This window comes from Ammospiza nelsoni, chromosome 4 (genome assembly GCF_027579445.1).
Source record: "Ammospiza nelsoni isolate bAmmNel1 chromosome 4, bAmmNel1.pri, whole genome shotgun sequence".
Classification (NCBI taxonomy): Eukaryota; Metazoa; Chordata; class Aves; order Passeriformes; family Passerellidae; genus Ammospiza; species Ammospiza nelsoni.
Window position 1 is genome coordinate 74,426,936 of NC_080636.1, and position 17,980 is coordinate 74,444,915.

Sequence of the window (17,980 nt, forward strand, 5' to 3'; positions counted from 1 at the left end):
TGAGTGACGCAGCTCATGATGATCATCTCTCTGAACAGATTATGCAGCAGTGGAAAGTGAAATGGATGAGAAACCTGGTAAGAAGTGCACTGTGGGAAGTTAAGAAAAAGGAAATAAAGGTAAGGGAATGAGAAAAGAAGCAGCATAGCCCAGAACCAACACTGTTTCCAAGAACTGATCATAGTTTCTCATCAGATAAACTAAGAGGTGTTTATCAAAGAAATAAGGATATAAATAATAATCTATTAAAGGCAATTTTTTATTCTTATTATTAATAATTTTATTCTCACCGCAGATTCCCACGATACTGCTGAACTAGAGTAAGTTTGGTATCTAAAAAAATTTAACCCTTTTCAGTGGGCAAAATTTTAATAATGACACCATAAAGCAATTATACAAAAAACATATACATATTTTGACAGTTTAAACAATAAATATATATATATACTTGTTTTTACGTTGTGGAAAAGCAAGTTTTGACAGTTTTAGATTGAGACTCGTAGCTGAAAAAAAAAGAAACCAAACCTATTTTTCTTCAATAGGGCACTTGAAAGTTTGACAGTTCATCAAATTCTTAACAAGAGACTTACTGTAATGGATAAACCAGTAAAGCTGATGCAGAGATGATGACTGGAAAACAACAGAATTCCTAATGTCTGCCCTGTATAGTACTGCTTCGACAAGGAACGAGGAAATGTGTGTCAGAAGAAACCTGGTTTTGCTTGTAGGGTGGTGGAAACCAAGCTGTACAATACAGGAGCCAGAAGAAGTGAAATATTACACAGCACTTGGGGCTGCAATGTTTCATTTTCCCCTGTGGCTGCTGGAGGAATGACTAGAACACTCAGACTTCAAGACCAAACTGCAAACCCCCTCCCCTTTTCAGTTCAACGGTGTGGTACATCATCATTGACCAGATTGCAAAATTTAAGAGAGGTAAACAACTAGGATTTTTGGGAAGGGGATAGGAAAGGGGAAGAAGAAGAAAAATAAGAAGAAAAATTTTGGAAAATATTCTAGGTCCAAATGGATTTTACAATCCCAACGCATCCCCAGACATTTCAATGATGACTTATGTACCAGTTTGCCCTAATTAAGAAACACCATCAAGATATATCAGATGTGATAGAAGCCTTCAGCTTCAAAATACAATAAAAGTGAAATGCTTGAACTGGACCACTAGATTAAGAGACTATTAAAAAACCATGAAGGGTCAATAAAAACAAAGCAATTTCTTTGTGTAGGTGTAAGGAAAAGCTATTTGAAGTATGTAAGTGAATAGCTAGATGTAAGTACTTCCACAACACAGTAATGCTTCTAACTGTTCAACCATACCAGCTATCTGGTCATATGGCAGAAATTCTGTTTTAATTATAGGTCTGAGTTTTGCATCAGAATATATACAGGTATTTCTTTCTCTCTTTTGAAATTTGAGAGGTTACAGGTGTGGGGTTTTTTTGTTTGGTTTGTTGAGGCTTTTGGGTTTTGTTTATTTTTGTTGTTGTTGCTGGTTGGTTGGTGTGGGTTTTTTAAAATTTTGGGCACCTAATATTTAAGGAATACGTATACAAATCCACACAAGAGAAATCTAAAGATATCTCACTTTAAAAGGCATGTTTTTTCTCTTTTTCATACAATCAGCATTCTTTTTTGAAGTCTTGCCTCTCCTGCTCAATGTCACATTCTCCACTACAATTTGCTGTTCAGCTGTGCGGACTTTGGACACTGGTGTGTAGTAAGCACTAAGAATTTCCTGAGTCAGGTTTATTCATCATTACCTGTACAAAGCAGAAGAGGGGGAGAGACAGTGTGAAACAGAGACACACACAGACACAAGGGAAGCTAAGGTTACAAAACAATCTAGAAACCACACCTCAGTAAGCAATAACACAAGATTACATGAAGCCTATCACCAATGAGGTGACCATGACCAAAGCTGCCTTAAAGCGCTACACACAAATATTGAAAATTGTGTCATCTTGGATTAGTGAATTTAGGATAATTGCACCTCAAGTGGCCTGCTTCAGTTAGAACAATCCTCTTAGGAAAGAGGAACAGAGATTTTCTCCCAACATTTCTTATTTGAAGAGTATAAGACTTTGGAGACAGAAGCTCATGAAGACCATTCTGTCTGTCATTTGTCCTCTATTCACCCCTATTAGCATAGGACTTTTTAATTCAAGTGTCTCAAATGTATAGAATTACTTTTTCTTATCGTTTTTGGATGCTACCACAGATTTGTAAAATAGAGAATTAGAACTGAATCTAATAAAAATAGCCACTTGTTAATCAGCATTTTGCCAGATGAAAGTCAGTTCTTTTTAATAGGATTCACTCAGACAACAGCTTATAATTTATATGCCAACATTTCAGCACATTTTCATTTAAGTCTCTTAGTACTAGTTTTAAACTATCCTTAAAGCAGAGTAGCAAGCAAAAGAAAATGGTGACACTATAGTAACCATTTTCTTATTATTTTACATTGCCAGTCTTTTGGACACTTGAAAAATGGACTATTGCAAGTGCATCTTTCCGAATCTGCCACTAAATCAAGAAATTGTGCCTGAAAAATGTTTTTCAGACATTTCTCTGTCACAGTTGTCTAACACAGCATGAAAACAACATGGAAATGATTGTTCTTACCTAGCAGTTCTAGATCAGTAGAAAAAAAAAATTGGGAAAATGTAATTTGGATTAGAATTTTAAAAAAACAATTATGTTTTTCTAACTAGCTTTAAGACACCTCCCAAGTATTCACATAAAAAAAGTCATAAAAAGCTGTACCCCTACTTGACCTTGCACTACCAATGCAACACACTTGTAAAAGAATTTAAAAGATGCAGAAAGTACTTATTGGTTAACATGCATTAGAATATTTTTTTGAAAATTGAAATGCATTAAATAGTGATCATTGCACATACTTCTAAAACCAAATATGATGCTTCTGATTACTATAAAACTAATTAAAATCTTAGATTTCTTCTTTTTCTCCTCTCCAGTGAAGACTTTCACCATTAGAAATCTAAAAATACATAACTGCAGTTAAATTCCTGACATGAGAAAAATGAAAAAAACCCCAAAACCATTCCATTGCTGACGGTGGTCTGTGTGGTTTTTCCTAAGCACGACTCTGAAAGATGGAGCAACATCCATCTGCCTTGTAGCCTCTGCTAAGCTGGGCAGGGCTCCAGGGCAAAATGAATTATTTTCATGTATTACTGAGACACCAAATAAGATGGATGGTTCATACACATCAAGGTCTTCTGAAATAAGCTAATTATAGGATAATGAGCTCCATGAAATTTTCAGAAAAGGAGTGATGGTGCAACCTATTAAAAGTAACATTATAGAAAGCATAATACTATTTTAGCTAGAAGTTCATTAATTCTTAAGGTAAAATTGGTTTTGATCCTGCAAGTTGTGTGCTGGATTTCCTTTCCCCATCTGTGAAACTGTTTTACAGAAATTAAATAATTATATTGTATCTTTTGTAGGCCAATTATTGTTACAGTTGACTGCACGTGCAAATTCTGTTAAATCAGAGTAGTCAGCAAAGTTTGCCAGATTTTGTTGCAGGAATAAAAATAACCTTTGTGGAAAACTTTAATTAATTTAGTCAATCAATATACCAAAGCACAGACATTTTCTCAAGTCTGTGATACTATGATGTTTTAAAAGTATATTAGAACCTATATTGTATATGACCAAGGAAGAACATAAGACAAGCCATAATTGCCAGGATACATTGAGATTACCTTCTTGGTAGGCTCCGTCTGCCATTACCAGATGAAGTATTTTGGCATACAGGTGTTTGTGCTCATTTCCAAGAACAGTCTGAACTACAGTTGAACAAATATCAATATTTTCATCTTCATCTTCAAGTATAGCCTAGTGGAAAGAACAAACCATGTTGCCAAAATGAAAATGGGTATAAAATTAAGTAGTTCAAATCTATTAAATGCAATTCATGGTTAAACCAGAAGATTTTCTCTTTAATCCACTGGCCAGGCATTTTCTCTGCTAAGAGTTTAGTATGCCAAAACAGATTAAAAGACTACAGAAAAAACCTTTTACTCTAGTTACACAAAGTAATTAGTTAACTGGCACAGCAAACAGTGCTAGGTGCTTGTTTCTTCAAGTATTTCCACTTGAGCTTATTCCACAAACCTTTATTTTCTCATAAACTTCAATTAATTTATCAAAGCCTATTTCCTGCTCCAGGTTATATCTCAACTCTTCTAAATGGCTGAAGATACTATCACATTCTTCACATTCGCTGGCAATCTCTCCATCACTATTATCTAGAAAGAAAGAAAACAACAGTAAAACCCCCTCAGTTCTACATTCTTTATGTTGCTTCTAAATCACTAAAACAAATATCCTTTAAAAGCAACCAAACGGGTAAGCTCAGGAGCACTGGATGATGTTGGCAGATGTTCTGACAATGTGCAAGAAAATAGGAATAGTCTCTTTCTTGAAAAAAAATCCTGAATCACAAATGGGAAGCATCCAGCTATCCCCATGAAATCCCCACTCTGACAATTAGCCATAGGGATATTCAGCCTGAAGGAAAACATGGTATGGTCTTAAAGCAGAATTTTAGTTAAAGTAGGTCAAGTTCCATACCACCACTCTATAAATTTCTGAGATGAAACTCATGAAGGGTTGGTGGCTGTCCCACACAAGGGAAAGGAGTTCCTTAATGAAGCAGCTGTCTTCTAGCAAAAAATGAGGACATGTATGTTACCCATCCATTGCTTTCTGCCCTGAGATGCATCTTGTTCCATGGAGCAAGTCTAAAAACTCAATATTAATTTAGCTACAGAGTTCCTTGCTCTTTTATAAGTGCATCTCCTTTGTGTAGCAAATTAAGTATGCCAAGTGGTGCAATAACATACAGGAGAGAAATCAAAGTAATTTTGCATATAGGCTTAGAAACCTTGAAAATAGGTTTGTATTGGTAAAACGAGATAAATCTAACAAAAATAATGTTTTAAAAAATACAAGACATAATTCTTATGTAAAATTCCGTTGTAAAATACAGGAAAAAATACTTTCTTAAATAAGCATTCAAATTTGGAGAGAACTTGTCTCCCATGGAAAAACTTCATACATTTCAGAGTGTATACCAAACCTTTAAATACTATTACCTGGTGGATCACAGACTTCATGAGGTAGTATTAGAACTCTACTACTTGCAATTCTTATATATGACTAGTCTAAGATATAGTCCTGGCCAAATCACATCCTTCATTCAAGTATCAACAGTCAAATCAATAAGAAAGTAACAATAAAATAAAAAGTTGTATATGGGTTAAAAACCCATTAGGTTATTTCTAATCCTCTATTTAACATCTAGATCTTGAACAGATTTTGTCTCAAGTTCTATCTGTTACCCTTTTGAAGGCTGCCCTGCCTTCCTCCCTGCCCCAACAATGAAACTTGAAATTCTTATGGAATATCTAGAAGGTAGGACACTTGTATTAAACTCCAGCACTTACAACAACAGCAGAATCACATACACAGGTAGTGTTGCATGTTATCAGCGTACAACATCAGCATGCCACAAAATTAAAGACATTAACAAAGTTTATTTTACCTTAAAATAATTATTGGAATGTATTATTAGATGTTTAATTTGTTGAAAATTTTCTTCAATAAAAAGTACACAAAAACTTTGTTTTAGATGAGTTACTGATTTTCTGCATCTTTTCATAACTATATTTCTAGCTGCACTTCATTTTCCAGCAAGAGTAAAATACTTCCATTTCCACAAGAATTTAAAATACAGAAATGAGACTTCAGGAAGCTGTGCATAGCTAATGCAAAATGCTAAAAGTGGTAATTAATTTATCTGTCTCACTTCTAGTCTGACTGCATTAATACCTAATTTTGGGTAAGGACAAGGTGAACAATTTCATGTTCCTTCTGATTGCCTGTTCAATTACTTAACTCTAATTTGAACTGAATCCCAGATACTCCAGTCATGTCAACTGCTATTTCTTTTTCACACTTACAGCCATGAATTATTCAAGACATACAATGCATTCTGTCTTTGATCTTCCTTGAAGCCAAGTTTTAGACAATTTAGAGAAAAAGGCCCTTACCATCACTACCCCACAAACAGCGAAGTTTTAATTTGCAACATGGAGCGTCACTTAGATGTTGACCTTAACATTCAGAAAGTCTGAATACAATCTGTTTTATTTAAACTTGTGTATAAAAATTATCAATTAGAGCTTTACTTTGTTATAAACTAAATCATTATTAACATGAATAACTAACTTATAAAACAGGTATAACAGAAATTATACCTGACTGCCATTCTTCATTAAGAGCACTTTCACTGCTGGGGTTATTTTCATCTCCTTCATCCAGCTCAGTACCATTTGTTATGCATTCCATGGCATTAGCCTTTAAAGTAGACTCCTCTTCTTCACTCAGTTCCTCACCAGGCTGCTCCCTAAGCAACTGTTCCATTGAATCTCGGAGTTCCTGCAAATCTGTGTCCGTCTCTCCAAACATACTAAAGGAATGTGATATAAAGTTTATATAATTAATACTTTGCAAGACAAGCACTGTAGAAAGAGCTCATTTCTTTTGTTAGCAGGAAATTGAAAAGCCAGTCTAGCTGGAGGGGAAAAAAAACAAACAGAGACACACTCCACCCTCCTCCCTCAGCTATTTGTGACCTCAGTCCAATATGACTACAGCACTGACACCTTTGTATCATGGAAAACACAGGGAATAAACAGATATCCCACAGTCTCATAAAAAGATAGTAAGTCCTCAATTCAACTTTATTAGTAAGGTAATTTCAAAATCCTTGTATTTGTGCACTATTAAAGAACCCTGGCAAATATAACATTTTCAATTCAGATAAAAATGTGTCTGGAGCAAAATATAGATCTAGATCTAAGCAGACTAGATACACCAGGCTATCAAAGCTGCGGGGAATAGTCAATTCCGGGGTCAGATTTTGAGGGACTTGAAGAACATTCTAATTAAACAGTGGAGGAGATAAATGAGCAAGATTTCCGGAACACAGAAAGAAATGAAATATTCAAGAAATTTTTAGTTCTAGAAGAGCAATAGCAATCAACTTCGAGTTGCTTGAGCAAAATGCAAGTTGCAGACACCAGACAGACCTTGGATAGATTTTGGGAAGGAAATTCAGATAGTTATTGTATGCAGTGTACCCCATTAGCTTCTCAATTCTCTGGAACAAGACTTAAAGTAAATGATGATCCAATACAAAATATTTAATATCTGGGTAAAAACTCCATGTTGGTATAGTGTGTATAACAGTTAGTGTCTAACAAAAAACATTATTGAACTAAGATTCCTGTTAAAACACTTGATAAACTTGATACACTCACATGTCCTCAGAGTCAGAGGGTCCTTCTTTGGCTTGCTCATCTTCTGTATCATCTGTTTCAAGATTATGTTGATGCTGCACATCTGCTACACTGGGAACATCAACTAAAGTTCTGTACAGCTTGTAAAGATCTGGGAGTGAACATGTTCTCAACATCTACAAAAGCAATAGAAAGCTTGGTTGGTAACAATATTAAAGACAGCTTGAGTTTACAAAATACTTTAAAATGAGATTTCACTGTTCTTCAGGCTTCCTGCTTTACAGCCAGAAGCTGTGCTAGTAGATTGGATCCTACAGGAAAAAAACCGCTTGGTTGGCAGAAATGACAAGATATCTTTGCTGCCCTGTTCAGTGATTGTTCTAAAAGACTGCACAAAAGGAAGAAAGCAGATAGGGCAAGTTAGGAATGTCTTCATGAACTCCCTCAGTAATGTCTCAGAAAAAGAGTGGAATTCCTTCACAAACACCAGGAACATGGAATGTTGAATGGTAAAACCAGAGACTTTCACTGCTGCATGAGGCTTGCTGATATCATGAGCACAGTCCAGCTGAACTACAGGGCAGACATGGCTTGACAAATAAAAATACCTGCTTGAAGAGTTGTGCCATCTTTCCGGCCTCATTCAACTTCAATAAGAAAGTAAGAATAATACTATAGAACAAAAAAGTATTTCTTTTTTGTTATTTAAACTTGCCTTTGGGTCATTTGCATCAAAAAGTCCTGTAGAAAGTCCAATCAACAATGAATTTTTGCCTTTATTTCTTGCTGGTGATATGGAACGTGAACGAGGTACAAAAGACTCTTCCTGTGAAGACTGAGCTGACAGAACTGGCGAGGCTGTTGGTACAGCTGTGGGCTGTATTACCCTCTGGAATAAGGGTTCAGCTTGCTGAGAGTCACTGGAACAAGTTTCTGATGTGGTAAAAGAAAGTCTGTTACAAATCCAACCAGATTAAAACCCCAAGATGTTTAAGGAAAAGGTAACAGCTGTGAATTTACCTAATTTCTCTTATACAATTAAAGAGAAAAGTAGATAGCACTTTAAAAGTATTAAAATATTTTTGATAATTTTATTAAGTGCAATTACAATGTGAATTTTCACATTTTAACTTTTGGAGAATATACAACCCTCAGCTATAGCCTGCTCTGTTCTCAGGCCTTCTGTTTTCTCATTATCCAGTCCATGTCTGATACTGTGTCATCCATTTTCAACCATTGCGTATCACCTTATACTAGATCTCTTTGAAGTTTTCTCAATATAATTTGCCCAAACAGGGGGAAAAGGCTATCTAGTTTGCTTAAGCCACCCTTAACTAGATGCAAGAGTATCATCAATGATACTTTACAGCACTGACAACGTTTTTTCTGAAGTTACCTCCCAGACCTCCAAGAACAAGCAATTCTTCCATGCAATAAAGATAAAATATTGTCATCAGCAGCCACTTAAAACATTGAGCTGCAGCTCAGTATTCATTTGAAATGTGTATAAACAAAGCAACACTTCTATTAAGTAAATAATCAGATCTCATAATATCCTAAATAGTCATGTGAAAAAGCTGTAACATTCAGAAAGTTGACGTTCATCAGCATGGGCCACTGTCCTGTCGACCTATACACAGTGTAGCTTTCTTGTAACATGGTTTCCTCCACAGTGACAAACATAATACCCACAATTTGTCTTCCTAATCCAAAAGAAATTTCTTTTTTAGAAGTAAGAACTGAAGAAGCAAATAAAAACTTGCTCATTTGGGGTTAATGAAGCGAGGAGGGGTGACTCAAGCACCCCACACTGCCAAGCCATGGAACATTAGATTGGCACTGACCTGCTGGAGCTTCCTTCTGTGGTTGCACCTTGTTGAGTGCTTCTTTCTCTGAAGCTGCCCCATTCATTCTATGTTGTGCCCTATTATAACACATCACATCATGGGGAAATGCCATGTAAAAAATGGTCATTAATCTATTGAAGTCATCAACTGCAGTAAAACCAACACAGCAGCAAGCAATGAAGCTTTAGCTAAGTGAAATTTTAACTGACATGTCCAAATAAAACTCAGTTAAGGCTCAGTTGTTTGAACTGGAGAGAGAGGTCAGAAGAGATAACTTACACATCTTCCTTCTCTTTTACCCACACTTCATTAACAGTGCTAGGGAACTCCTTATTCTCCTTACTCTGGTGCATTTTATCTTCCATTTCTTCCAGCACCTCTGCTTCCAAATCATCAGGCTCTAAAATTAAAAGTCATTTACTTCATTAAAAATTAATTCCATTCAAGCAAAAAGATGGGGAAGTATACATTTTAAGATTACACTTAAATCCTTCATCTTAAATAATTTTGCAGAAACAGCAGAAGTTTTGTAATCCCAGAGCTAAAAGTTTTGGTTTTTTTCTGATACCAGAAGTGTGTCTTAAAGCTCCAATGAACCATGTTTTCTAAAAACCTCAGCAACATACCCCTAGAGATCAAAAGGATGCTGATATCACAGGAGAAAAGATTCCAGCACAATTGATGGGGAAAAATAAACCAAAACCCCATCAAATTAACAACAAAAAGTTTGAAGCACTTTGGAATTCTACTTGTTCTCTGAAGTTTTCTATACGCACACAAAAATGTTTCAGGAAATCTAGTAAATACATTACTGAATCAGATTACAACACAGGTATAGAGAGCACCTGGTCCTACCTAAAATGTGTTGATAAAAACCTGCACATTAATTATGGGAAGATATAAAAGTATACACGATTGTTACTTCATTTATTGCATTCAATAAGCAGATTTTAAGTAGAATTACTGATGAAATGAGCTACCATCCAGCACAATAGCGTTGCTCTGCACCAGGGTGGGTCCAGTTCTTTGAGATTCTTCTGGTACAGTTATGACAGACTTTGTAACACCAACTGGTACAGCAGACTGAGTTCCAACAGGAGAAAAAGCCTTCTCTTCCTTCTCCTCTGATAAAGACTGATGATCTCCTTCAAGGAGTTCTGCAGTACCTAACAGAAAATGATTCTATTATGTAAACAGTGTTTTACTATATTTGGATAATAAACTGCAATGTGGCTAATATGGTAGGTTGGGGATTTTTGTTTCTTTAAAGGAAAACAGAAGAAAAAATTTGCATGCTTTTAGTACAACTATATAAAGAAGAAAGCTATAAATATTAAAATCCTAATTTCTTATGCTACGTTATCATTAGTACAAGTTTATATTGAGAATAAATGTAAGCCCTTTTGTCCTTACAAAGGACTAAGTGCAGGAGTGGACGGGGCAGAAAAAATAAAATAAAATCAACTGATATGTAAGTCACATGCTGCCAACAAAGTTACAGGAAGCATCTAATGAAATATTCAGATGATGACATCCTTTCAAAAACTAGGATTGTTTCTATTAAAAGGCAAAGTTTAGGACTTTTCAGCAAAATGAAGATCCTTTCCTGTCAGAACACCCTGGTTAATTTCTTACCACTCCACTGAGTTTGAAATATTTTGGTGTCCTCCAGTATCAGCTTGTGCTTACATTCAGAACTGAGGCAACACCCAGAAGTAGAAAGCAAGAGAGAGTATAAGAATATGCTTCTATTACTTCAAAATCTTTCTCAGTAGATAAACTGTCACTACACTTGCAGTGCAGATAATTACCCACTGTGCTTACCATTTATCTCATCTTGTTCCTCAAGGATGTCAGTTTGCAGCTGCAGCTCTGCTTCTCCTAGAATCCTCAGAACTGAATCAGTTGGGCTTTTGCCCCAGACTTTCCTGTGAGGTTCACCAGTATCTAACTTAATTACTTCTCCCAGAGTTTGACCTGTTGGGACACAAACACAAATAGAAAAACTTTCCTAAATTAGAAATTTTTATTCGTTTTCTGTATAGTGAATAATCAAACAAACAACCTCCACAAAACTTAAAACTAAAAAGGTGACAAAGCAAGAACTCATGCCACCTCACCCTAAATCAGACAGCCTACAGACTTTGCTTATCTAGTTTTCCTTCTGCCAATTCCAATCAATAACAGAGTTATTCAATATCAGTTGACATATGCAACTTAATATCAGCAGCAGCAGCAGCAGCTCTTTTCAGAAATTCAGACACTCCAAAAGAAAGCAGTATGAGCAATGTTTCATTGGCACGAATTGTCTTGAACTTTACTTGAAATGGTAAACAAGAAAGTTTCTTGTCTTGCTATCCTTTGACATTTATTTCTGTTCATTCTCCCTCCAAGGAAAACAGGATACAAAGCACCAAAGAAAACCAGAGTAAAAAGTTTCTTGATTCTAGCACTATAAAACTACTATGCAAAGATGCAAGTCTGTCACATTCTCAATGATTATTTCCTTCTACAATGTGAAACAGACTTTTAGTAAGATATAGTGAAACCAGGAAAAAGCGGTTTCAACCAAAAAAACAGAGAAGGAAAGTGGAAAATCTGGAATAACAATCTCGATTTAAGAAAGGAAAACACTAAGAAATGTTAACATAAGTTACAGATCTAAATTGAGAAAAACCCTCAGTTGTTTCTTCACTACTGATAACACAACAACAGGATTTTCAAGTTAAATAAGAATCTTTCAAATATTTTAAATACTTTTTTATTAGTTAAGTAACTGTTTGCTGTTGAAATTATGAAATTATTTATTGAATCTCCTGCAGGCTTTTAACTACTCAGCCTGTGCCTCATTCCTTATTTAAGGGAATACATAACCACCCACTTTTTAGAAGTGCATGACCTGTAACTGATAACAAGATGATAATAATAAAGAGTAGCTGGTTTATAAAAACACACACTACACATGGCAAACTGATTTAGTAATACCATGGTGACAAAAAACCCCAACAACTTACACTCTGCTCCAGAGAAAGAATCTTCCATTGACAGCTGAGCTAGAGGAACGACCAACTCAGAGGCCCCAGATTCCCATTTTTTGCGATCTCCCAGAAGTGGTTGGTCACCTTGCTGCTCCTTACCATCTTCAGATCCAGCTGATTCAGAGGTATTTTTACTCTCCTTTTTTCCTTTCTCATCTTCTTGAGCTTTAAGATTTTGATTTAATCTTCTCAGAATTTCTCTCTTGTTCTGAAAGGACCAACATATGCATTAAAATAGTGCCTTTCTTGAAAGCATACCTAAATGACACTATATAATTTGACATACTTGTACTGCAAAATCTGGCTTTTTCAATTCCTCCTCAGACTCCTGGACAGCAGTTATTACATGTTCATCCTTTAAGTCCCAGAAGCATGAAATAGAAAGTAGAAGAACATGTCAGAAAAAAATTATCTTGAGAATAGTAATAGACATCATAAAACCTTTCCAATGTCAACTGCAGGTAGACTGAAACAAAATGCTTGATTATTCTGTTTTATTCTATCCCAAAGACACAATTTCAAGGGCACCTTCCATCTTTGAACCAATCACTTTCTAAAAGTGATGAGCAAGTGAATCACTCAATTTAAACAGACAAATGAGATTTTAGAGAATGAAACATGTAGAGATAAAGCTAGATACGACCTCTACAGCAAGATAACACCGAATTCCTATGCTACAAATGAGTAATTCTACAAGAGAACCAAAAAAGTGGCAAGCACAGAGTCAAGGATAATTTATTAAGATAAAACAGAAGGGAAAAGAGACAAATTTAGTGGTAGGTAAATAAGCAAACTACATATTGAAGGCAAAATGTAGAATTTATAATCTGTGTACAAGGCTTGTATTCTCCAACTCAAATTGCTCTGTGTGCTATTTTTTAGTCTGTTATAGTCACTGTCTTGCATTACTGTGAGACAAACTGTCCATGTGGAAAAAATATGCTTTATAAAAAAATATGATCTAAGTATTTGTCCAAAATATGATTTATTTTTCCAGCTATCAACTGACATCTTTCAGGGTAAAACATTTTATATTTCACACACATTCTTTAGTGTAAGTCTCACTCTATTCCCACAGCTATAGCCCTCAGGGTTGAACACAGTATGAAGTACCACACTACACTGAAATTTACAAAGAGCTTAGGCAAATGTACAAAAGCTAGCATTCAAATCAACATCGATTGTGTTAAAAATTTAAATTGTACAAGGTTACACTCATGAGCTCAGGTTCACAATTGTAACATAAAGCAGTTGAGGTAAACATGTAAGTTTTTACAATATCAGGACCGAGAACATGCAGAATAGAAATTAGGATACTCTTTTAGACAACAAGAAGAGACAGCACTAACAGATTCAAGAACCTTAGGCTTTGTCTTCTCTGTAATATTCAGCACTTTCAAGCTCACTGAAAACAATCAATCATTAATATAAAATAGTCTTACCATTCAAAATTTATCTGCTCACTTTCACCAAGTAACCAACTCATTAACTCCTCTCTTCAAGGGGCTGATGAAAACTCTGGAAGTTGATGTCTTGTTCAACTGAACAAAACTGCCCTGATCAAAATGGAAGCTGCCACCTAGGGCTCATCATAAGCTATTTTGCTCAGAACATGAATTTCAGTTTCAGCATACAGGTATGTTTCAACAGCTTTCAAGCTTTGGTTTCTTTTTATATTTTTTTTTAAATTTCTTTTCCCTAATTAGAAGCAACAAACATCCTTAACATTTTTTTTCTAGCTAACCTATACATTTTCTCTAAACATTCTCCTTCCATTCAGTACTTATTGCCTTTCCATTCATTTTACCCTGTTTGCAAAAGTACCTACCACACCCACTTCCTTCAAAGCAGAAGTCATGGAGATGACAGGTACACCAGGCTTCACTGGAAGTTGTGGCTTAGGAAGAGCTGCTCCAGACTCTTGTAGTCCATTCATAGGACTATGTTCTGTAGCTTCCATATGAAAAGGCACATTAGGATTCTTTACCCCTTTTGCAATCAGCTGTATAGATGCAATTAAAAAAAGTTAAATCAAAAATGTACTTCAGGACTTTACACATTAAACACAGTATTATCAATTAGGCTCATGTAATCCTTACAAAAGGACAATAATGCCACACATTCATACAAAGGACAACTGCCCACGGCATGCCAGTTTGTCAGCTTCACATCCTGCTTTTTCTACTCACAATATTACTAGTTGGACTTGTTCCATAGCACACACAAGTAAAAGAAAATAAAATAAGTTTTGGTCATTAACAGACAATTATTAAAATAATTGGGGTGATCCTAATGATTCTTAGGTAGGATGTTCAGAAGTCTCCCTGCAAGCATACTTAAGATTAGGCTTCTAATTAGGGAATTGTGACTGACACAGGATACTCTCTCCAATTTCAGAACTACTTGTCCTGAAAAATCACAGTATAGGATTTTATTTATACAAAGATATGGCCCTACATACTATGACTGCATGTAACAGATTTATTTTCTTACATGTTCTTCCCAGGCTCTTTTCTCTCTTTCATATGCTTCCTTTCTCTTTCGCTCCAACTGCTCCTTCAGAACTGCTGCACGAGCATTTGCTTGAGCCTACAGTAAGCAAGCAAAAAAAGATCAACTTGAAATCATCAGCAGCCTATTTCATGGAACATTTTAAGAAGGAATATTCTTGGATTACTCATCTCCTTTTCTCTCACTACTGTATAGACTATGAAAGGAGGACTCCACTGACAAAATCACCACACATGTATAATAACTGATGATCTATGTTGAAATAATGGCAACTCCTCAAAATTTAATTGCAGTTCTTGATTTCATTGGTCCTATTTTTAGTATACATAGTAATCTTAAACAGACTAATGTAAAATTAGAAACTCTACTTAAAATTATCTTTGAAGACAAATGCATTAATCAAAAAATATTAAATATTATGTTTAAATTTTACCAACTTACTCATACACAAAAAGCTTCACTTGCTGTTTCACCTCAAGTTTTCAGGTTAGGCATAGGGTTAGCTCGTTTTTACACTGTACTTTGCAGATGGTGGAGGGAACTTCATAGAATAGATAAGAGCAATAGTTGCTATCTGTAGTATTGTGAACTAGTTAATGATTTTAAATCACCACAAGGAATAAAGTTCTAATTAAACACGGTATTTCTATGAAATGTGTTTGTTTTAAATGTAATTCATCACAGGGTTATATAACTCACATTCCAATCCACACATAATCCATGTCAGCCCATTTAAGGAGTTTGGCCTTCCTTTATTCTTTAACTAAAAGAAAGGTGTTGTCTAAGGTATATCTCCCTTACCCCTTCAGTCTCAAAATGCTGTTATAGTTATACCAAATTGCCATTAGGACAAAAGCTACCCTAGAGAGAATTCTCAAAGACTGGGATACAGAAGATCCTTGACTAGCAAGGATGTCTCAGCATGTTTTAAAATTACCAAGATAAAGCAGCTGAACACAGTTATTTGCTCTATACAGTTGAACTCACCCCATTCCCCTTGTAGTGGACAAATGAACAAACTATTGATAGCATAATGAAATATAAGAAAATTCATGAGATATAAAACATATTTGACAACAGTAACTTCCATCTCCTCCCACTCCACGCTTACCTTTTGTGTTTCTATCTTCTTGCGCTTCAGTTCTGCTTCCTCACTAGAGTCCTGTCCATCAGAACTGGCAGCTTCACTCTGCAAAGTGAAAGTCTTCATGGAATTATCATCAGTGCATGTATTTAAACACTGAGTGATATGAGTGCCTACTCAGAATATTTTAACCGACTATATGACTAACATGGGTCAGTTTCACTAACTCCTTGCTTAAATGCAATGTTTACTTGAACAGAGCTTCGTCTCTGAGATCAGTGGGGGTTTTATTTGTTTGGTTTTTCAGGGAGGATTGGTTTTAAAAGATGTGAAGCTTTAGTAAGTCAGGAAAAAAGGAATGTGCCTCTTGTTGCAAGGAAAGTAGCCTACAATGCTGGGCTCTCACCTGCCACCCCTCATCACTGCTCCACGTTCTGCAGGTGAGGATACAAGAAAGGTTTGATGCTCTAGAATTCCAGGTTTTTTTCACAATATATACTGTCTAAAATATATGTCTATATAAAGCTGCCTAAAACAGAAGTCTTCCCCCAGGGGTAAAAGAACACACCCCACACTCAACTTCCATAAGTACTGAGTATTATTTCTAAACCAACCTTATCTCCACGAAGTTTTGCTCTAATCTGCTGACGTTCATTAAAGTTTTGTAGCCGGATCTGTCTCAGTCTTGCCAAATATTCCTAACACAAAGAAATGAAACAAGTTTCAGCTCTATGGAAACTCTCTCCAGTAAGGTTAACTTAAAATATATCAGATACCACAAAGAAATAAAATGAGTGAACCACCCCTCAACATTATTGTTATCACTCCACCAGCATATACTAATCTCCAGAAAAATTCTCATGTAATTAAAATGTATGTTTATCAGTATTAATTATAACCACATTTTACATTACTGAAAGCTAGGAAAGGTTGCATTTATCTCAACAGGATTAGGATATAGCTATACTTATATGTATCAAATTCAAGAGCCACTCTGAGAAAGACTGATGTAAGCAACTACTATTTTGATTATTTTAAAAACAAATACAATTAAACGCACCCAAACTTTAGCACATTAACAGTCAATTATTTCCTAAAAATTAAAAAAGTCCTTTAATTTTGTTACACAGATGGAACCATGCAGGGAAACTGGGCACAGTTAAGGTCAAAATAGTGCTATTTTTGCGATGAGCAAAGTGGCAAACATGCAGCAAGCATACCTCTTCCTCCTTGTTTCTGGATTTCCTTCCTCTTGCAGAAATGGACCTGCCTCCATAGGTATCTGCCAGGTTTTGCAGTGTGCCCTGTTTGCCATTTAATGGTATCAAATTTAAGGTGGCTGGGGCAGTAAAATTATCTGCTTTATCCAATAACGGTTCACTTATAAGAAACCAAATCCATCAAAGATCTGCAGATGTTCTGAAGTTAACCAATAAACCTTTTTCGCTTACATGAAACATATGACAGCAGTAACTAAAAATTCTGAGCAGCCAAAGAGAGAAATAAGAGCTCTAAGAATATAGTTGCTGTTTCCCTTCAATTCTGATTTTCTCATAGAAACTTTAGGTTAGAAAACCTAAATTGTGATGGGCATGAGTTTTCTACATCTGGATTATATAAAAATGGTAGCACAGGGTTGAGATTTCTGCCATTGCTGAGTTAAAAAGTGGAATGTTTTTACATTCTTAGATTAAGCTTTTTTAACAATAATGAGTCAAAAATCTAAACAAGCACTTAAATATACTCATTACACCTAACAAGCTGTGCTAAATGTCTAATACACAGGCAGTATACAGACTTGGTTCATGTGATGTACTCTGTGACTTGTCACCAAAAGGATTTCAACCTTTAAGAAAGTTCTGTATAGAACAGTACAAGAATCATTTGACTTCATGTTTTCTGCTTGGATTAAAATCAAAAATGCTTTAATTATTTTACTAATGACATACCACTTTTTTTTTCTGAATAGATTAAAAATTCCTTGATTTGTTAGTGCAACACACAATAAAGACAGCAAGCACACAAACATATGATTGACCTTCTGCCCCATAAAATGCCTGGGCCTTCTCAAGCTTGCATGTAGAGAACCATCAGTAAGTAAATACTCCAGTGAGGTTATTGACTGAATCCAAATATTCTGGT

The 17,980-nt window shown here is 35.5% G+C and overlaps 1 protein-coding gene across 1 annotated transcript in view; it reads right to left on the minus strand.

The window, feature by feature from the left end:
- Positions 1–238: 238 nt before the first annotated feature.
- NEK1 (NIMA related kinase 1) overlaps positions 239–17,980 on the minus strand; it is a 43,930-nt gene continuing 26,188 nt past the window's right edge. The window contains exons 19-35 of the mRNA XM_059469829.1: positions 17,059–17,142; positions 16,453–16,536; positions 15,866–15,943; positions 14,737–14,832; positions 14,072–14,245; positions 12,530–12,598; positions 12,220–12,451; positions 11,030–11,182; positions 10,186–10,371; positions 9,485–9,605; positions 9,203–9,282; positions 8,074–8,291; positions 7,380–7,534; positions 6,315–6,526; positions 4,168–4,301; positions 3,756–3,888; positions 239–1,778 (exon numbers count right to left, since the gene is read on the minus strand). Of these exons, the coding sequence (XP_059325812.1) occupies positions 1,765–1,778; positions 3,756–3,888; positions 4,168–4,301; positions 6,315–6,526; positions 7,380–7,534; positions 8,074–8,291; positions 9,203–9,282; positions 9,485–9,605; positions 10,186–10,371; positions 11,030–11,182; positions 12,220–12,451; positions 12,530–12,598; positions 14,072–14,245; positions 14,737–14,832; positions 15,866–15,943; positions 16,453–16,536; positions 17,059–17,142 (2,223 nt within the window). The 3' untranslated portion in view covers positions 239–1,764. The remainder of the gene's footprint in view (positions 1,779–3,755; positions 3,889–4,167; positions 4,302–6,314; positions 6,527–7,379; positions 7,535–8,073; positions 8,292–9,202; positions 9,283–9,484; positions 9,606–10,185; positions 10,372–11,029; positions 11,183–12,219; positions 12,452–12,529; positions 12,599–14,071; positions 14,246–14,736; positions 14,833–15,865; positions 15,944–16,452; positions 16,537–17,058; positions 17,143–17,980) is intronic.